The sequence below is a fragment of the Rattus rattus genome, chromosome 8 (genome assembly GCF_011064425.1).
Source record: "Rattus rattus isolate New Zealand chromosome 8, Rrattus_CSIRO_v1, whole genome shotgun sequence".
NCBI classification, from domain to species: Eukaryota; Metazoa; Chordata; class Mammalia; order Rodentia; family Muridae; genus Rattus; species Rattus rattus.
The window spans coordinates 24,488,878-24,510,263 of NC_046161.1; the positions used below are offsets into that span (position 1 = coordinate 24,488,878).

Here is a 21,386-nt window from a genome sequence, read left to right on the forward strand (position 1 = left end):
GCCCTAACACTAAGGCTTCTCTCAGATTTACAACAATAAAATACTTTCAGAGGTGAACTGGCTAGCTTGAGGAGACTGTTAATGTACATTTGCTTTGTTCTTAATTAGATTCCTTCAGGGGAAACCTTCTGGCCTGGCTTATTATCTGGCTTTGCCGTGCTTGTATGCTTTATCTAAACACTTTGAAGGAGTCTCTTCACCCATATATTACCTATAAGCATACAATAGAGATTTTTATAATACTGGTCAATTGGAAAAGGATAGAATGTGGGAAACCTTTATAAAAGAGGTCCTATGATAGATTACTGTTGGGAGGACGAGGAAGGGAAAGAGGGTGGAAAGGGGCTGGTGGAGAATAGAACAAATTTTAGAACTGCTACTCTCGGGACTCACGTTTTGGTGTACTTTTTTTAAATTAACATTTAGGTGAATTTTTCCATTTTGACAAGTCATGATTGGGTGAGAAAATATGGGTAGGAAAACAGTCCCTGTTGAAACTGAAGCAGTTACTGATAAGTGATTTGTTCCCATTGGAAGCATAGTTAGTGCTCTGTACCCAAAGACCGGAGCAAAAATCTCTGTATCCCTGAAAGTATTAAGATCTCTTTAAAGCAGAGATCCTCATCTTCCTCCAGATTCTATCAAGAAGATCACACACACACACACACACACACACACACACACACACACACACACACACACACACACACACACACAAAAGCAGGAAGCAACCCACATCTAGTACATCCATCAAAGACTGCCTCCTGTTCTTCGCTAGCTTATGCAACTGGTGTTCAGGTTTTCTTTTCTACAGTACATTTGAAGACAATGTGTCTTAGAGTTTCTGTTGCTGTGGCAAAACACCAGGACCAAAAGCAATTTGGATGGGAAAGGATTTATCTCAGCTTCCATATCCAGTTCACAGTCAGTCGTGAAGGGAACTGAAGGGAATTCAAGGCAGGAACCTAGAGACAGAAACCTGAAGCAGAAGCCACATAAGAACTCTGCTTCCTGGCTTGCTCCTTATGGCTTGCTTAGTCTACTTTCTTGTACCTTTAGAGGTGTCACCACCCGCAATGGGCTGGGCCCTCTCACATCTAACACTAATTAAGAAAATGGCCCTTAGGCTTGCCTGTGGGCCAATGTTATGAAGGCATTTCCTTAATTGTGGGTCCTCTTCTAAGATGTGGCTAGGTTTATGTTAGGTTGAAAATAACTATTCAGCACACAGCCAAAGAACTACCCTCTGATATCTGAAACCCCACTGCCCTGTGGACTTCTCTCTATTATTTCTCCCCTCTTGACCCTCTGAGACACTCAAACCCTCATCATCCTTCCCTCATCTGATCATGAAACATCACTTGTAAGTCTTGGTAGTGTCCCTTCAGGGCAGGAATGGTTCTCAACACTCTACAGTATCACAAAGGATGACAGCAGTTAGCAAGAAATGAGCCAAGTGTCATCTGTCACAAGCATCTTGGACAAATCACCCCACTTTGTTGGCCTGGAAACCGGGAAAGGGAATAACAATCGAAATGTAAATAAGAAATACTCAAGTTAATAAAGGGGAAAAAAAAAAGAACACTACCCTCACTGGTAAGAGGTATGGATGATTGTAGAGTAATAACAGGAGAAAGGTGATGATGAGGATGAGGATGATGTTCTAGAGTGTTACAAGTGAAGATGTAGGAAGGGCAGTCTCTTGATCATTAGTAAAGGAATTTCTAGGTCTGCCAACTCTTTCTATCCCCTATGTTCTTTTCCATAGAATTGGAAAGAGTACTACAGGTCTTTACAAAGGTTTTCTAGATCTCTATCCTGAACATGAAAAAGTAGGAGTCTCAGAGGACAACAGAAAGGGTAAAAAAAAATTACCTCCCATGGGAACAGACTCAACTACCATTAGTTTAGAGTCATGAAGGCTGGAGTCGGGATAGGGATGGTAGAAGAGGCCTGACCTGGAAATAATTCTTGCTCTCCCAATGATATCCTGATGAGCGACAAAGAACACAAAGCAGAGGTCCCCACTGAGAGCCTCAGATTGTTTCAAGTGACTCTAGAGCTACACCAAGATGACAAATAGTTTATAAAATGCACCAGATTTTCACAGAGCTGCACACAGAGCCTGGGAGGAGGCAGGTAAGTCTGACCTCCACCTTTAAGGAGGAAAGAAGCAGGATTTTTGTAAACACGAAGGTTGGGTATTTCCAGGAGCTCAGATTTGACAGTTGTCCCTCATGTCTATTCTGGCCTGATTCTCCTGTGCACAAGATGAATAATTTACCAAAATGCACATATAAGTATCCCTTTATTACTCACTATAATGAGACAAGACAGGAGTAATTCCCCCACTTGGCCCGAATCCCCTACGGCTTAACTTAACAAGACTCTGCTCAGCTTTCCCATAGATAATGTGGGATGGAGACACCCACACCTGGACTTGAGCTAGGTAAGGTATGCACGAAAAATTAAATGGGAGGCCTGGACAGACCTAGGGCAAGGGCAGTGTGAAACAAGGTTTTAAACAGCACTGACAGAACTGTGAGATACCAAGTAAGTATGTAAGTGTCACAGGGGAGTCAGGATTGTCAAAAACTCACAGGAATTGGTAGCTAGTATGAGCTCAGGAAGAGGATAATTACACCGAGCCTTCACATGAGTTGAACACAGGGCGCTACACTGCTTCTGGACCATCAATTATGAACTTGGAGCCAATTGAAAGACTTGTTCTTTCTGCTTCCCTCTATCCTGCCTCCCTCTCCTTTCCTCCCTCTGTCTCTCTTTCTTCTTTGAGATCCATGATTCAGAAACCCAACTCTCTCTCCTTAGCTTCAGAGCAACAAGGATCTATGGAGGCTGAGCCTGCATTAAGCATCCACAGTTATGCTTGGCTCTCCAGCTCACATACACTTTGGGACTGGGTCGGACATGCTGCTGCCCTTTCCTCAGCACATGCGCACATGAGGAGAGCCACCTGCTCTATCTTCTGCTTTCCTCCCAGAAATTTGGGAACTCAGGGGCTAAGCATACTCCTTTTCACTGATGCTAGCAGCTAAAAGTGCAGGCTCTGAATGATATGAATTCAAACAAGCAACTCCTGGGCCTGAACTGGAAGTATTTGCAAAAGTTTACCTCAGAATTTCTTGCCCTTGGGGAATCTCTCTGGGCCCTTCCTGACACAAGGAAAGAGGTTTGCTTGCCTTCTATTTTATTTTTTAAGAGAGATGGTTTGCATAATCTATATAAAATAAGTCACTGTTCTGGAGGAGATGATTGGCTTATTAAAAATACATAGCATATATTTTTAAACAGGCAGAGCTGACATCCTACATACAGGAGAAATCCTTATATGAATGGTGACGAATTCATCGCCCACCCCTCCTCCCCCATCTGTCCCTGCCCATCTGTCTGTTTAATGAGGGATCTATTTAAATAAAGAAAACCTTAAATAAGATTTTATTCAGATACATAGACTCTTCTGGATAGCACAGAATGAAACACACAAACCTGCCAACCTTCTAGTTGGCCATTCAGCCCACCACAATTACTTATACACAACAATCTTTGCTTTCTAAACTTGAGGCAGCATGGTCTATAAATGGCATCCAAAAAAGGTGCATGTTCGACTTAATTTTCCAAACATCTTAACTGACATGTGTAGAGGAACATTATAAGTAGTCAAAAATGTTATATCTGAGGTATCTTCTTACAGTGTTCAGTGAAGAGCTAATACTCAAAGACTTCACTGTGGTCCTCAGCCATACCAGGGGTATTAAGAAGATTCATCTCCTTAAGAATTCACTCCACATGATGAGTTTTTAAAAATGTATTACTTAAACTTCTAAGTAAGAAAACTGATGCCCAGAAAGACTCTGGTCTTTAGTGAATTATGGACCTGTGACTGGAACTTCTTATTAAAGTGTTTATTCTTGTTAATCCACAAGTTACCTAGAAATCCTACAGATAGAAAACAAGCTAATCCATTTTCACTGTATCGTTTGGCTTCATAAATAAATCATTCCCTTAGCAGTTCTGGGTTTCTTCTGAGCAGGAAGTGATAGAGGGTTTGTTTAAATGCAGTAATGGAAAAAGAAGAATGACCTGGGAGGTTTAGGCCGTCCTTGGGATTCTGTGATCCCGTACATTATATGTGGGTAGGTGTTTGCGGGGAAATCCGTGAGCTGTAATTTCTGCAGTTCCGGAGTCGTTGCTCCCATGACACTCATGTGGGGAGCCTGTAGCTGACTTGTGCCATTCTTCAAAAAGATATCAAGCTCCCCAGACTCTCTACTTTTAATTTAAAATTTTAATTTATACTTTTCCATGGATGATACTGAGACAGACATGGCCGTGAGTAAATATGTCAGGATAATCTATTGAATGGGATTAAAATGGTGTATGCTTGGAAACATTTTAATTTCATGTTGCTCACTTCTTTGCCTAGTTTAATGAACAAATCGGGAGGCTGGGTTTTAAAGCTGTAAGTGGGAAGGAAGAAAGAGAGCCAAGTGGCAAATAAATATATGGAATTGCTTTGGATGGCTTCTTGGAGCATCACAGCCCAGCCAGGGGCAACACCTGGGAGAGCTCTGAAAGACAAGTGGGCAGCCATGGAGTTAATATCCTCGCCACGCAATGTGAAATCACACACGTTCTGCCAGGAACAAGGGCCTACAGAAGAGAGTGGTGGGCTAGGGTTGGTAAAGGAAAGAGAGGCCACTGTTAACTTGAAAGGCCTGGTATTTTCCCCAGGGCTTATTGGTTTTGCAATGGCTTTGCTGGTGCTTTAGCGCCTCTAATCCAGTCAGTCACAGGTGGGCCAAAAAAGATGTCCCAAACTCAGACAACTCTCAAAGAAATGCTGCTATGCCAAGCACTTACCCAGTGTGCTTTCTGTGACGTGTTTAAGGAAATCAATGCTCATGCTCTATCTGTCCTAAGATGTAACCCTATCTCTGTCTAGGGACTGAAATATGCTTCACTTTTTTTTGGTGTCTTCTGAGAGTAGGAGAGGCCCTTGAAATGATTTTCACAGTTGTGCTGGGCCCATCAGTCTCTGTACAATCTCTTAGGGAAATGGACATTGTTTTTCTGAAGCTACTGACCAGGTTCCACTTCACGTGTCAGTCTCTCCTTGTCCCATCCCTCCATGACACAACTGTCTGCGCTGAGAGTTTGATTTCTTTCTCCCTCAATCTACCTGGCCTGAGTGTAGTTCTTCAAGGCTAATGATGGTCCTGTTTCTATGCAAACCGGTTTAAGCCAAGGGAATTTCTGCAGAAGGTATCAGGGCCCATTGGCCCAATGAATTCTCTTGCAGGTGTGCACAATTGTATTGATTGATCTCCCAATTATGGATTTTTAGGAGTACAGCATTTTACCAACCACAGGTCATCAATCTAGAAACCAGCCCATCACCGCTCTTGTCAACACAGTGTGAAAGAGGCCTGATGAAAATACAAAGTTCAAGCTATCTCACTGCTTCCAGCTGAAAAAATAAACTAAGCAGGGAAATGAAACCTTACCCCAGAACTCCACACAGGATGAACCAAGAACACTTTGGAAAAAACAGGATCTTTTGGAAGTGGAAAAGAATCCACAGATAAGCTGGGAAAGTATGCATCAGTTAGCTAGTCAATGCTAAAATTATAAATCTCATTTTTAATTTAATAGCAGACTAGATCTGTCTGGTATTTAGACACCATCTGGGCAAATCATCACTATTTAAGAATAACTATTAAGAATAACTATTGTTATTCATTTTTTGCTCTTGTTTTGAGTCCAGGTCTCACTATATAGGTTGGTCTTGAACTTGCTATCCTCCAGCTTCAACCTCTTGAAGGGTGGGATTACAGGTATGGATTACCTGTGCAGCTAAAACTCACTCCTTCTAGAATGAAAAATAAAAGAGAATGACCTTGGAAGTCCTGGGAAATGAACAAGACGATTTATCACACTTGGCTAAACTAGCTTAGAGTCCTAGACCACTGAGGTTGAAGAGGGAGAGAGTTCTCTGACAGGTTCTATTTATTGCCAGGTATAATCAGCCCAGCCACATGCATTATTTCTTCCAGTCCCCATAATAACATTGAATGATGCTACAAAGTCAAAAATCCTGCCCCACTTCTCAGATGGGGAAATAGAAGTCCTCAGAGCTTTCCTGGTTAGTTTTTATTGTCAACTTGACACAACCCAGAGTCACCTGAGAAGAAGAACTTCAACTGAAGAACTGCCTTGATCAGATTGGTTGGTAGACATGGCTATGAGAGATCGTCTCCATTGGTGATTGGTATGGGAGGGGCAAGGGTCCAGCACCATTTGTCGTCAGGCAGCACTGTCTCGGGGCAGGGGAACCTGGGTTGTATATGAAAGCTGTCTGAGTGTGAGCATTCTTCCAGGCCTTCATTCCTCCATGGCTTCAGTTCTTGCTTCAGTTTGCATTTACTCCCTTCAATGGTAGACTGTGGTATAGATGTGTAGGATGAAATAAACCCACTCCTCTCCCAGAGATTTTGATTAAATGTTGATCATAGCAACGGAATACAAACAAACACAGAACTTAAACAAAATACCTTTCCATGGGCCTAGACAAGTAGCCTAGCCCTTGTTTGTTCAGTGTCAAGCCCCTTCCTTAGTTTCAAAATATTCCATTTGCATGAGTGACATCATCAAAGCTCATCAAGAAATCTCAACATCTGCTGTCCCTCTCAGCATTGTCAGGAATAGCTGAATGGCCTACCTGGCTTTCCCTTTCACTGAAAACAGCCACTATCAGCTAGCTAACAGCTTCCGTCTTTAGTAATATGTAGTTTCTTTGCTTCTGGCTGGTTTGCTCTAGGACTTCCAGAGAATTTCCGTGCATTTAGCTCACCCTATCCTCTCTATAAGCCACAGCTGTCCTCACTCCTCTTTCAACAAAAGTTCATTTTTTCTCAATTCTAGACTTTTGACTTACTCATCTGGCAGATCCAACAGTTGGTGACACAGTCTTTTGCAGAGTGCTTGCAGCTGAGCATTGCAGGAGGCCATGCCCAAAGCTGGCAGGGTGTTGAGTTGGACATTCTTGACCAAATGCATGAGGGACCTCAACACAACTCATGAGACCTAGGCTAGTTCTCTAGCAATTATGCTTTCATTTTCTATAATAGTTATTTCAATTGTTCTTCACCTATTCCTTTTATTTCTCTCCTCTCATTTGCTTTCAGCTAGCAACTTTGGAGAAAATAGAAGGCATCAATTGTCTCCATGGTTTCCTAGTGTAATACAAGGTCACCCGTGTTTCTACTATATTTCTTCGCTTAGGGGACAGCAGATTGATCATCTTTTCTTAAGTGCTTTAGATCCAATACTTTTCACCTTTACTCTAACATTTTATTTTAATGGCAGATCTCTTTCCTTCTATATTATGGCTTGCTCTGATTCCAGAGACCATTTTCACCAGCACCTATGCCGAGAGAGTAGAACAGAAGGACTCAGGATTCTTTGTCAGACTCACAACTCTCTCTCCAGTGTGGACAGTTGGATTACTCACGGTGTTGCTGGTCCTCAGCACATTGGCATTTCTACGGAATGGAGAGCTTTTCTGTGTTTTCAGTTCAGTCTCCACAGTCATTGTGCATGTTAGGACTCAGGATCACCCCACATGTCACTGGTCACAGCAGAAACCATAGCATGCTATTATCCCACAGGAGACTTGGCGTTCACATGACACTGTTCATTCCATTTCTGGATTTCTGGCTCCTTGCTTTTATTCAGGGCTCTTAATATTAATATATATATATATATATATATATATATATATATATATCACACGTACACACGGTACATTCCTTCCCTTCTACACACAAACACTAAAACACACATACACACACATACACACACACACACACACACACACACAAACAGGTACATTCCTTCCCTTCTATACACAAACACTAAAACACACATATACTCACACACACATACACACATACACAAACACATACACACACACATAAACACTCAGGGTATATTCCTTCCCTTCTACACAAAACACTAAAACAACACCACACACACACACACACACACACACACACACACACACACACACACACATACATGATAGATAGATAGAGCATGGGTCTTGTGTACTAATGGAACAAATTCACTCCAGGTGGCATTAGACAGACACCAGTTCACTTTGAACGGCATTTATGATGCACGTTCATGCCAGTGCTGAGTTCAGCCTCTTGCGTCATTCCGATGGTAGGGGTTCGAGTCCTCTCTCAGAAGCTTTGATTTCCACCCCATTCTTCTGCTGAGGCTCTCAGAATACTCAACCAATATCTCAGCACAAATATTAGCTCTGGCCTAGTCATTACCGGTGTTAAATTTCTGACTGTCTGCACCATAAAGGCTTTTGCTTTCATAATTTAGGGTCTTGTTGATGCTTTAGAATTAGCTCTATTTGTAACTCAAGAAATAACAGAGAAGTTAAAGCCTCCCAGGAGAACAGCTTTTGCAATTTAGAATGCATTGGGAGTTGATTTAGTGATATTTCATTTGGGCTCTCCTGTTCTTTGGCTCTGAAAAGTCATTTATTATTACTCCATGACTTCTCTAAAGCAAGATCTTCTTCCTAGCTCTTCAGATGGCAGTATTAACATATTTTGATATATTACATCAAGAGATGTAGTAAGGTTTGAGAGATTAAGAGGCTTCCTAATGGAAATTTGCTTAACTCTCAATTAACAAAAAAAAGTAAAATCAAAACAAACAAACAAGCACCAAGCTAATATTGGAATGCACATTAATGAGAAAAATCCAGAGAAACGTATTCAGAACCTTCACATATAACACATCACCTCTACCAGCTTTTCTTAAATTGAGGATTCTATAGAAGATTGCATTAAAGGTAGAGCCCAAGAATGGGAAAATGATTTTCATAGTTTCCCAGTGGTAACATTATTTTAAAACAAGTTTATATAGAATCATAAAACTAGATATAAATGCCTTCAGCATATTCCATTACATGACTCTAAATTCTTAAAATATAAGTTCTACTCACACATAAATACCAAAATTGGAATTTGCAATATTCATTTAATGAAGCAGATGAAATTTTATTAAAATTGGATCCCAAGTTGCATCTTGGACCAAAGTACTGACAGCCATAGGCCACCATTCTTCAATTTAACCAATGCAATGTGATGGCTGAGTCTTCCCCCATCCCAACCCCAGGGGACCTTCATTACACAGCAGACTCAGTCTCTTTCAGCTTTTCGTGGTAGGAACGCATCACTGACCCCATGAGTCACCTCTGTGTTTTCCTCATTAGCCTGAGAGAATGGAAGGACTTCCCTGTCGCATGGTGATAATAGATACAGGTACAAGCTTGAATATTTAAATCTAATTGTTACCATGCTACTCCCAGACTATGGATGTGTTACATTTCCCCAATTATAATATAAATGAAAAATTAGATTGAAAAATACGCAAAGAATACCCCCTGGGACCCTGTGTTGTATGTCTGCATTTGGGTATAGAGTGTACAAATCACACCAAGGGACACGTATTTCCATAGACATTTGTTTGCCCTATGGATGTTCTTTTGATGCCACATTGAGGAGCATTGCAGGCATTTTAAAATCACAAATAGTTATTAGTCACCTGTTGGGTGCCAGGTGGCCTGTGGGAAGTGATGTCACATGGAACTAAAAGCACCAGTGTTGTCCTCATCCACGTGCTAGTTACAGCCCAGCAAAGGAAGCTTTAAAGCAGTGATTCTCAACCTCTGGGTCATGACCCCCACACAGGGTCACATGTCAGATTTCCTGTTTATCAGATATTTAAAGCTGTGATTCCTAACAGTGGCCAAATTAGCTACAAAGTGCCAAAATAATTTTATGATTGGGGATTACCACAGCATGCGGAACTATATTAAAGGGTCGCAGCATTAGGACGGTTGGGAACCACTGCTTTAAATGCTAAAGTTCAACTGTGCAGATTTGACAAATGATTCGAAGATCTTCAGCATTAACGTTGCACTACGAGAGAATTTAGATCTAGAACGACAGGCCTGAACCAGAGCCCGAGTGGTATCTTCTAGGTCTCTACTCAGAGCAGCATATCAAGTGTGATTCCAACAATAGCAGTAGAAATATGAAGGCATTTTCCAGTGAAGCCTCCTTTCCCCCAAATTCCTGTCATCAATGCTTCTAACATTAATATTTACAAAGCTATTAATACAGGAGGAATGAACCAGGAGTCTGGCTTAAAAGACTCGTTCTCCATGTCCCCAGATATCTCAGATATCTTGCCGATTTCTGTGTATATGGGTGATTCTTGTTTTTAATTGGGACATGCTTTCCAGATAAATATCTTGCTGCTCCCAAACTAGAGTAGTAAAGGCTCACCGCCTGACCCAGGCTCTGCTGGACATTTCTTCACACTCTGCCCCAGATCTGCCCAGCCCGCACAGCCCTCTCCTTTCCTTCCCATTGTTCCCTTTACCCCATGCTTCAGTCTATGGCACTGATCTGTCTTCATCTCTTTCCTTTGTCTTGTATTAGATGCAGCTTCATGAGACAGGGAATTTGCCTCTTCGCTGTACTCTCAGCTGAAGAAAGTTGTCTTATATATAGTAGGTGCTCGTTAAGTACCAGTTGAATGATGCCCTTTTTACGTTTGCCTTCTCAGAGGCGAAATATAAAATAAAAGATGAGAATAAAGAAGATAAAAATGTTAAAGTTTGCAGATTTCGCATTTCAGGAAATGGAGTCTTTTGACAAAAATTCTAGCCTTTCTTATAAATGATGTTTTCAAGATAAAAGATCTGGTGCCTGCAGCCCCAACAGACTAGGCTGGCCTACCTGTCCCTGTCAGCATCTAACTCTATGAGTTGATGATGCTAAAAAGCGCAAGAAGGGGTTTAATCAAGACCACGAAAAAGGATCAGATAAGAGGGTCCAGTGATCTGAACGTGTCTTCAGGTGCTAGCCAGGGACTTATGCTTACACAGGGGAGTTGACTGAGGAACAAGGAGCATGCATAATTGAGGGGCTACTGTCTCTGTGGGTGCTCCTTGTCTCAGTCTGCTTCTGCAAGGAGGTCTAAAGAAACCCTTACTGATTGGAGGGTCAGCCTGGTTCTCAGAAGGTGATTGCCGCTTCTCTAATGTTCAGCCTGGAAATTGGAGGTAATTGCTCTCATCCAGGAGGTAGGCTGTCCTGGGAGCCTTTGATATTCTTGGAACCTCAGGTAACTATAATTTAAGGACAATAACCTGAGAAATTCAAGAGCATTTGGGAATCTGGCACAGGAAGTTGTAAAAAGCTGATAATACCCAGTTCCTATTATCTTTCTTCAGGCTTGAAGGGGGAAGATATTGGATAGGTACCAATGGCCCCTCCACAGACTGCTTGATTGATAAGCATTCCTCTCTACAGATATAAGCAGGTGATCAAAAGTGGAGGGGTCAGATCCAAAGCAAAGACAGAGGTGCCTGGCTTTCCACTTAAGATTTAGTCATCTTGTGGTCCAAGTGAGGAATTGGTACTTTTAGCGACAGCACTGTGTCTGCTCAGAATAGTATCTGGTCTGGTTCTTTAAGGAAACAAAGTGGTTCTCAAGGGAGAGTTCCCAGAGCAGCAGTGGGAGAGCTTGCCAAAGGAAAATTCTCAGGTCTTGCCAGCCATCTTGATGGAAGTCAAAGGGAACAGGCCTTACTGGACTGAGATTTCCTGTTTACCAACTCTGGAAACCCCTGTTTTCAACTGTAACTTTGGCCTCACCTCTGAAAATGACAAACAATATAAAAAATACATTTAAAAAAAACAATTCTTGAGATCCCTTACTTTATACTCAGTCAAGTTGAAGAGTGATATTTCTTTTCCTAAATTCCCTTCCAGACACTTCTTTGGCTCACCCTGATTCTTATTTCTACCACTCTCCTCATACTACAGGTGGTCTAAGGACACATAAAATATGACACTAAATGACTTTCTTTTCCTCTTAGATTATTTTACCATTTATGAAAAATGTAAGCACTATAGATTTTTGAAACTGTGATTTAGATACAGCCAGTCAAATGTATCCAGCCTCAGTCCTGAGATTCTCAGAGCTGCAAATCATGAAGCCCATGACCAGCTGCCTAGGTCCGAGTCACTTTGACTGGCTTCTCGGTGCTTTGGGACTAATTCTGACATTCTCTGTGCCTCAACTTCCTTATTTGTGAACTGTGGGTAATGCAGATGGTTTCTCAAAAGTTCTTATGTGGAACATGATAAGTTCTCACAAGTACTCCCGGAGGAACAGCCGGCAAGCTCTACTTTTAAGGGCCATTTACAAATGAACTGTAATGAGTTCTGCTCCACCAAGGACTACTAGGTAGGGTTGGCATGGACTGTAAACATTTTACATGTCTAGGAGTTGTCAAGACACCAGAAAGTTATTGACCTGCCTCACCTTGACTGGTGGCTCTCTCTTATTTAACTTTAAACATGGCCCCCTCTGTGTTTCCTGTTAAAGAGGATCCAGCCCATGACCTATAAGAGGAGGGAAGGAGCACAGTCTAGAAGGTCACTTAAGCACACAGCTCTAATCCTTCCTGAGTTCTCTGCCATACTATTCAGGGAACCTAGCAGAGGAGAGTCATGTGGTGCTAGGCGGAAGCCAGAAGCCAGGAGCCAAGAGCCATCATGCAGAAGGCTGCTCTCCTCTGCCAACCCCACCAATCCACTAAGTTTCTCTGTTGTTATAGGGTCAAAGAACTGCTTTCCCTGGCTTTCTCCAGATACTCTTTTCCTCTTTGTACTTCATATTCACTGTTGAGGCCCAGCTTGGGGGCAAGTAAAGCAAGCCTGGCTGCTCCCTGGGATCTATGTATCCAAGGGTCACCGGATCTTCCTATTTGGGTTATGTGCTTCCCTGAAAATGTGGGTTTTGATTGATAAATATCAAATCCCACTTCTCTGCTACTGTGCTGGTAATTTGCTGGTCCCATATGAAGACCATAATAGTTTTTGAGGAGATGGATTTTAATTTGTCTAATATTAAGCTAATTCCCAACATCTACTCTGTGTGAGAGAATACTTATGACTGGACTGTTCCTCTTCTGACTATGCCCTGGTCACAATCACCCAGGAGACAGAACTTCCTCTCCTATCTCCATCACCTGGCGCTTACCAATAGCACCTTACCGTTGAGGAAGGGCCCCCACAATAATCAAGCAGAAGAGGCTCATTCTCCCAGCAGGAGCAAATGCGTAGCAACACCATGAGTCCTTTGCCCTTGAGCCAGAGCGCAAGGAGATGGTTTTCAAAGAAGACAGTATGACTTGACATATGAGATCAGTGTTTTTGAGTACAGTGTGTTAAACCAGATGTTTCTAGTGAAAGGAGAGTACGTCATTAATAATCATTGGATGAGCCCTGGTATGATGTTAACAATATACTTTGTCCAGGTAGTGAGAAGCTGCCTGAAAGTAACATTGGGTTAGAAACCCCACTGCAAGTCAGGTATTTTCCAATTCATTGCTTTAAAAGAAATTGAAAGAAGAACTAATTGAACTGTCAGTTGCGAGATTATCAAAATAATTTTTGAGGCTATATTACTGTGCAGTTTTTGCCATATATCCTGGAAGGCATTCAAAGAATTTAGTGGCATTGTAATAGGAGATTTTTATTGCCATTTTTGTGCTTCTGTTAACAAGGTTGCTTTAAAAGCAAAAGTAGAAAAGAATTGATCCTAAATGTTATCTCATTATAGAAGTAAATGATTTCTTAATTTGTGGTATGAAAAAGCCAGGCTTACCCATGAGATTAAGCTCTGTATTTACAATTCAAGTTAAGTTTTTGTGGTTAATTATTACTCAGAATGCGAAGCATATCTATAATGTTTTATCAATTTTACACTTGTGGTGGTAACTCATTTTAAAAGCAAATATTATTACTTAGAGTTTTATAGCCTAAGGACATAAATGAAATTTGAAATTCAATCTCTATATATTTGTGTTACAGATAAATATGATAGGTGATCAATAAAAGGTTTTCAAGCATAAAAATGCATCCTGCTGAGGACATATAAAGGGAGGATAATCTCAAGTTCAAAAAGGAACAATATACACTTGTGACTTTTAGAGAAGAGCTTGTCCATCAATTTTGAAGATAGACTATAATAATTATCAATCACTGAAGTGTTTAAATTCCACTAATACATAGGGACTCTTTCTTTCTCTCACATATATTTTCTAGGCATATTTTATTTTCAAGTGAATGAATTGTTTTCTAATGTAAACTGTTTGAAGCTGGCGGTTTAACTAAATCAGTTTGTGGATACACTGAAGGTTACAAAAGGTTACTTCACAGAGACTGGTCTCTTTGGAGCACTTAGGAGCTCATCTGTCTCTTCAGCCTTCCTGGGTCACCTCTGTAGCCAACCCAGTGCTAGTCAGATGGTGGGAGAAGCCTTGCTGTTCTTACTTGAAAGTTAACAGGCTCTTCATTCTCTTACCAGAGCCAGGACAGCAGTTCTGCCTCCATGTTTACTGTGAGTGTGCTGCAATGGGTTGTGGGTATGCACGGATTTGGCCCCTCAGAGCACATTCCTTCCTACATTGCATTCTGGGTCGTTCCATATCTATTTGTAGCTCCTGGGGCACGGTTGCCCGTGTTCTTCCCCAGCTACAGACACATCTATCTCTCTCCTTTGGTAGGGGTTGATAAACTGCAGGACATAAGCAGTGACAAGCAATAGTCATTTGCATTCCCAGCTTCTCATGTTGAGGGGGCTCTCTGTGATTACAGGCTGCAGTCATGGGGTGAGGAGAGGAGGAAGAGGGACACTGTTGAAAATCTTGCCTGCCCTGAAATCTTTAGAGGTAGCTGGGAGCTCTTGAGGAAGTCCTGGTTCTTTGCAGGCTTCGTGCAGCTTAGGGGCACAAGGAGATTATCAGCACCTGGGAGGTCTGAGGTAAATAAGTTCAAGTCTTGATTAACTACAAGTTAAGTATTTGCTCATGGATTATCTGTGACCTATTTGAAATACTGATCTACTTTCTGTTCCCTGTGCCTCTGGGCCTTTGCTACCGCAATGTGGTAAATGTGCTCGAAAAATATAAACTAATTTTCATATAAGCCTGAGGGTAAAGGAAGAGGAAAAGAAATATGCAGGCAAGATATTCACACAATATGCTTCTAAATCAAGGAGAAAAGACTTTGCATCACGGTTTCTTCTGGATGATTCAAGCTTCTCCTGCCTTGTGTTCAGGAAGTTTCGTTAATAATTGATTGCCTGTTTTTCAAGCATTGTTGCTGTTTCATTTTCTCCTTGCCATATAAAAACACATGTATAATCTCTCTCTCTCTCTCTCTCTCTCTCTCTCTCTCTCTCCTCTCTCTCCCCTCCCCTCTCTCTTTTCTCTCTCTCCTCTCTTTCCTTCCCTCTCTTCTCTCTTTTCCCTCTCCCCTCTTTTCTTCTCTCCTCTATTCCTCCTTGCCTCTTCATCATGTCCCCAAATCCCTCACAGGTGTACCATAGATGACCGGGTCACCAGGGTAGCCTGGCTAAACCGCAGCACAATCCTCTATGCTGGGAATGACAAGTGGTCCATAGACCCTCGAGTGATCATCTTGGTCAACACGCCTACCCAGTACAGTATCATGATCCAGAATGTGGATGTGTATGACGAAGGTCCGTACACCTGCTCTGTGCAGACAGACAATCACCCCAAAACCTCCCGGGTCCACCTCATAGTGCAAGGTAAGTTACAGCTGGATCTGCGGCTCATGCTCCTTTTGGAGATGGATTGGAAACGGAATCTTGGTCTTTGTGTTTATGTATGGAGACACAAAAGTTACTTTCCTCTATTGAATCCAGGGGTTGAGAATTTCAAATCTTCTACAAGTTTTTTCCGTTTCTCTTTTCTCTAACACTTTGTTCTCACCAGGCAGCTTTTGTTCATACACAGCTGAACTTTCTTAAGAAACTTAGCATTTGAAGCTGGTGGGAGATTCAAACATAGACAAATGCAGTATTAATCACGGAGGCCTTTATTTCTCTAAGGCTTGTTTCATTAAAAGGAAAGACTAATATTAATGTGAAACTGGCCATATGTGTTCTAAAAATGACACCGAGTTTTATTCTAGCCAGTTAGGTCCTCTCTGGCATTCCTGCTGTTAATCCTTCCTTACAGTCCCAGAGTGGAGCGCAGAGAAAGCTTATCAGAATATCTCCAGTTCAGAAATAAATTCATATGGTTTAAAGGAGCAGACAGAGGACTTCGTACCATTGTCCATTCTTCTAAAAATCTGACTCAGTTTGCCCAATGCCAGATACAATATGTTTAGTTTAAAAGGTCCGCAGAGCTGTTATCTGAAGACCATGTAAGGCAAGGAAAGAAATCAAAATAAACTTATTTTGAACTATCCCAATCACCACCACTGCTTAAAGCATTATGTTATTATAGTAAGAGTCAACTTTCAAACAGAATTCCATCACCTAATGTCACATCCTTTCTACAACATGTGGGAAGCTAAGGTTAACCTCCCTCAAAGTATTCAGTTTATGCTTGAGAGACATCTACTGGGCTCTCAGGAAGGGGCTCTGTATATGATTTAGTCATTATCAACCTCAGTTTATCTGATTTGGTCTTACATAGACTCAACAGCTTTTTTTTTATACCTTTAGATTATGAAATGTATACACCATCCTTCAATGGTCGGGATGATTTTTGAAAAATAAGATGTAACTCATAACTTATTTCAGTTGATTTTATACACTGCAGTAGATGGGACTTAACGTCTCTTTCACACTTAATAGTTTAAACCATTTTGCATGCTTCCTCTTTTTTTGGACAGAGTAACCATTACCATCTTGGCAAACATGTCTGTGAATACAATTTTCAATGGATGTGTTATTCGGCCAGAGATATGCCATTTATAACTTGTCTTCCTCAAGAGCTATTCCAAGAGACACACAGCACTAAAGTTTGGCTTCTATGCAATCTATTGGTTCTTATTTCTACCCTACATGATTTTAGAGATTCAAAAATGTCTGCCACAGAATGGGCATCTACAGATGTTGCTGTTTTCAACATAAGTATCCCATCCAGAGGGTAAGAGATTGGGTCAGGATCACTGCTTGGAGACTCAGTCTTGCTTGCTGTCTGGAAATAAAGGCACAGACATGTTCCTTCTCAAAGGAGAGTGGAGGCACTGGGTGAGGTTAGTGATCAAAGATGGGTTGGAATGTCCTAATATCTGCTTGCTACTTGGGCTTGAGTCTTTCTAAGAACTATGATCCTCAGTCTTGAAGGTGGTACCACCATGGGCCTCAAAGCATAGTTGTCTTCACATCCAGACGATAGGGTGCTTAAATGGAAAATTATAAATAAAATAAATGTCATGTACTGAACAAAACCTGAGTCATCAACAGAATGAGACAAACATATAAGCATGTGGGTGCTGAGACAGGCCATACGGGGCTCAGAGGGAGTAGAATCAGGATGATGCCTCTGTGTGCACTTTGGGTAGTACCTGGTGTATGATGTGGAAACTTATAACGTCACCTGTGACATTGCAATCACTCAAGGAGAGTCTGAGAGGTGGGGCACATGGGCAGTAGCTTCTCCTGTCTTAGAAGTCAGCTCCTCCCACTCATTATAGCCAATGTCCAGCCCCTCTGTAACTCTGGCCTCCTTGTATTTTAGAATACAAAGGCAAGCCAGTGGGTGGCTGGAGGAAGAAGGGTGTTCTGCTACTAGAACATTCCACACATGGGACTTTACATTAAAGAAGAAGCCAGGAGCAGGAGCTGGGCAAGGGCATTCCTGCAGGTCCTGGTGAGCAGTGTAGAATCCTCAGGGGGCAGATGCACGCGCCCTGTTGCTCTTCCTACTCAGTGAGAAAGAAGCCAAGGTCTGCTCTCTTCCCAGCAGCTATCGGCTTTTGTCCAGTCTATAGATTAATTTTTCAGACTTGGTGTTAGTTCAGGTTAGATAAAGATAATGAAAGTTTCCTAATCCTCTTAAAGAAGATTTATCTGACTGAGTAGAAAGCTTTTGGAATACAATAAGGCATGTATAAAACTGAGGCCTAATCTTGCCCTTAATTTCAAACTGCTGATGGGTATTGATTTTGCAATAAGAAAAACTGAAAAATTTCCGAGCTGCAACTTGTCTGTTTTTTTTTTAAAGAAAGGATTTATTTATCTCCTATTCGACAATATTAATATCTCATTACTGCTACAAATTGGGTGCCATTAACAGAAGGGAGACCATCCATGGGGCTTCCAGCTTTGTTTTGTTGTTCTGCTATGTCCAGGCATGAGAGATGCGCTGCCATGGTTCTTGATGCCTTGTAGACTACTGTAAAGGGCACCTTTCACCACGTGTCAGATGGCACTGTTTCCTTAGTCTACCTGTTTATCAGCCACCTTCATTAAAATTCACCATTGTTCCCTCAGGTACTTCTTGGCCACTGAGGAGTTCATTTTATGTCACCACATAAGCCTGTGTAATAATGTCATTCAGACCACATAAGTAAGTGGGAAAGAAACCTAGAGCTGTGGCAAATTGTGACTATGGGTCAGGTTAATCACAGGAGGAAAATTCCCTTAGTGACCCTGTCAAAGATGTACTGCAGTAGGGACAGGGTTGGGGCTCAGGCATGGGGGTAGGAAACATGTCATGGAAGGACAAGAGAAGCTACAAGTTGCTTCCAGCATCCGAAGCAGTGTCACAAGCATGGACTGTGTATTATCCTGGAGAAATGCTGATCGCACCTAAGAGATATTGTCTAAAGGCAATGGTGAGAACTGATGCTTAATGCTTTGAATGAAGAAGCGATAAATGAGAGTATATTTATGAATTTGGGGAAATGATCGTGGCCTTGATAGTAACCACCGAGATAAAATTCTCTGACCATCTGAAAGAACAGCATCATATAGATGTGACAAAATGAAGGTGCTGCTGCAGCTTAATACCAGTGTTTGAGAGTCTGTCAGGTCAGGGTTTACTAGCTTGACAGAGGTCGAGCTGCTAAGGCTAACTATTTCTAGAGAACAAGAATCATGACTTATTTATCCGGAGCCCCAGCCATTAGTGGGCAGAGGCAGTGCACATACTCAGGGATGTTTATCTGTGAGGTGAACCAGCAACTGTACCAGCATGTGAAGGAGGCATTCTGAAACCTCTCCAAGCAGACAGGGGGTGCAGGGGTGAGCCAGCCATTGTTTGATGAGTTCGAGTGGATGGTCATAGAGAAAGTTATCAGGAGGGGAGAAGGCTAGAACATGCTAAGCTAAGAGATGTATCATACCAGGGTTGCCTCACATTCTACATATTTATTTAGTACTCTTCAAAGTTGCACACAATCTCTATTGTGTTTGACCTTTGCAACAAACTCTGGGAAGCTGCAGTACATTGGCTGTTATATCAATTTGTATAGCTCGGGAAGGTGGGAACTGGCCGTGGTCCCCAAGGGACAAGAGTAGAGACTGGCCTTGAACCACAACCACATTGATACAGGGAAATTTGGGGTTATAGCTCTTGGGGTTATAAGTCTCATTTTTAAAAAAGAATCAGGCGTGGACTCAAATGAAAGCTAGTAACAATGATTATTAAAATTTAAAGGAGATAAATCCCCAGAAGAGGAAGGCTTCATACCTCGGAGACTATCCTGAGGAGAGAAGGGAAAAGTCATGGTTGAAACTGACTTAGAGGTCAGACATATGGTGAACTGGCTACTAAATGGCAGGTTTCAAGGATTGAGGGAAAGATAGCAAAGGAGCCTAAAATGTTGTCTCACATTGTTAAGGAAGCATGTCTAGACAAGAGGCAGAAGAAAAGAAAAGGAAAAGTGGGTCGACTTGGGAAGCTGCGTGGCTGTGGACTGTAAGTTACTGTACTAGAAGTAGATTCTAGGGATGGGAAAATACAGGACCTTATTAAAGGGCTAATTATTCTTCTTATCCTTTTAGTAAGACTGAGGTGGAACAGTTCTTGGGATTGGCCTTTGGATCTGTGATTGACACGACCAACTAGAATATTGGGAGTCTACACAGAGATTCTGTTCTCTAGATCTGAGGTTTTCCCTCCACGGCCTTTGCTGTCTTAGTAATAGGATGACTGCATGATCAGCGTCTCGGCTTTTTTCAGTGCCTCTCCACTGCCAATCACACTTGCTTACTTCTCTGCTCTAGAGTCATAAAAAATGCCTCCTTTTTTTTTCTTGTGTACTATTTTTGTTTTGTTTCCTTTTTGCTGCCAATATTGAATTGTACCATCAGGAATTAAGGACAAAGCCCCAAAAAGAAAATGAGCTGTGAGGGAGAGCCTCCGAAGCTGCCATAAATGGTACAAAGAAGCTGGGAGAGAGGCAGAAAAAAGATAATTAATTTTCTAGTAGCTCATCCCTCCAGGGGTACACATTTTAAATGTTACCATTTTATCCTATGTAAGTACTGAAAACCCTTTCTCCTTTGGGGATCCAAGATCTAATTGTCATCCTAATCTTCATTAACTCTCCATGTTCGGAAACCTCACCAGATCTATGAGTACTGGTGGTTTGGGGTGCTGTTTGTTAGAAATGGATGCAGAAGGGAAATGGTGTCTATCCTTGCTTAAGGAGTGTTGAATTCTCAGTCTATTCTTGGGGCTGGCTTAGAAATCCATGGCCTGTAAGGTATTTCTCTTCATGGACTAAATGTTTCTTGCAAAACCTAGATTTATTCAGAGGCTTAGAAATGATTAATCCTAGGATGAAATAGGCTCAACATGCTATGCATGCACAAGAATATGAGATCGAATCCCAGCAGCTACATAAAAATGTATGCATGTATTCCTAGCACTGGGGAGGAGAAGGGGGATCCCTGGAGCTTAATGGCCAGTCCTTGCTGAGTCAGCACATTCCAGATTCAGTGAGATTTCCTGTTGCAAAAGGTGAAGTGGAGAAAATTGGGGAAGATACTGAGGCTCCATACACATGCATACATGAATACATGTGCATGAACATGCATCCAATACCACACTCCCCTACATATACACACAGACACACATACATGAAACAGAAATCGAGACAGAGGAATACAAACACTATTAAATTCATACATAGAGGACTTCACAAAAGGCTTCTGTAATTTCTATATACATATACAAATGGCTTTGGGTGTTTTAACATGCTTCCTGTTCTTGGGAGATTAGCTGTTATCTGAAAGGAAATCTAGTTTTCTGCCCACCCCACTCTTATTGGGCCCCTGTTACCTCTGGCATTGGCTACATCATGCAGTAACCATGTCTCAATTGATCGTTACATCTGCTTGACAAACTGTGCATCATCTTCCTATCTTACAAATAAAGAAACCGAGGCTTAGATTGAAACTTCGCTAGATGATAGAGCTAGTAAGTGTTT

At 41.7% G+C, this 21,386-nt stretch overlaps 1 protein-coding gene across 6 annotated transcripts in view; it reads left to right on the forward strand.

Annotated features, from left to right (window-relative positions):
* The window catches only part of Opcml (opioid binding protein/cell adhesion molecule like), a 1,104,634-nt gene that overhangs the window by 833,912 nt on the left and 249,336 nt on the right, over positions 1-21,386 (forward strand). For all 6 annotated transcript variants that reach the window (XM_032909454.1, XM_032909451.1, XM_032909449.1 and 3 more), the window contains one exon: positions 15,506-15,738. In XM_032909454.1, coding sequence (XP_032765345.1) covers positions 15,506-15,738 — 233 coding nt within the window. The remainder of the gene's footprint in view (positions 1-15,505; positions 15,739-21,386) is intronic.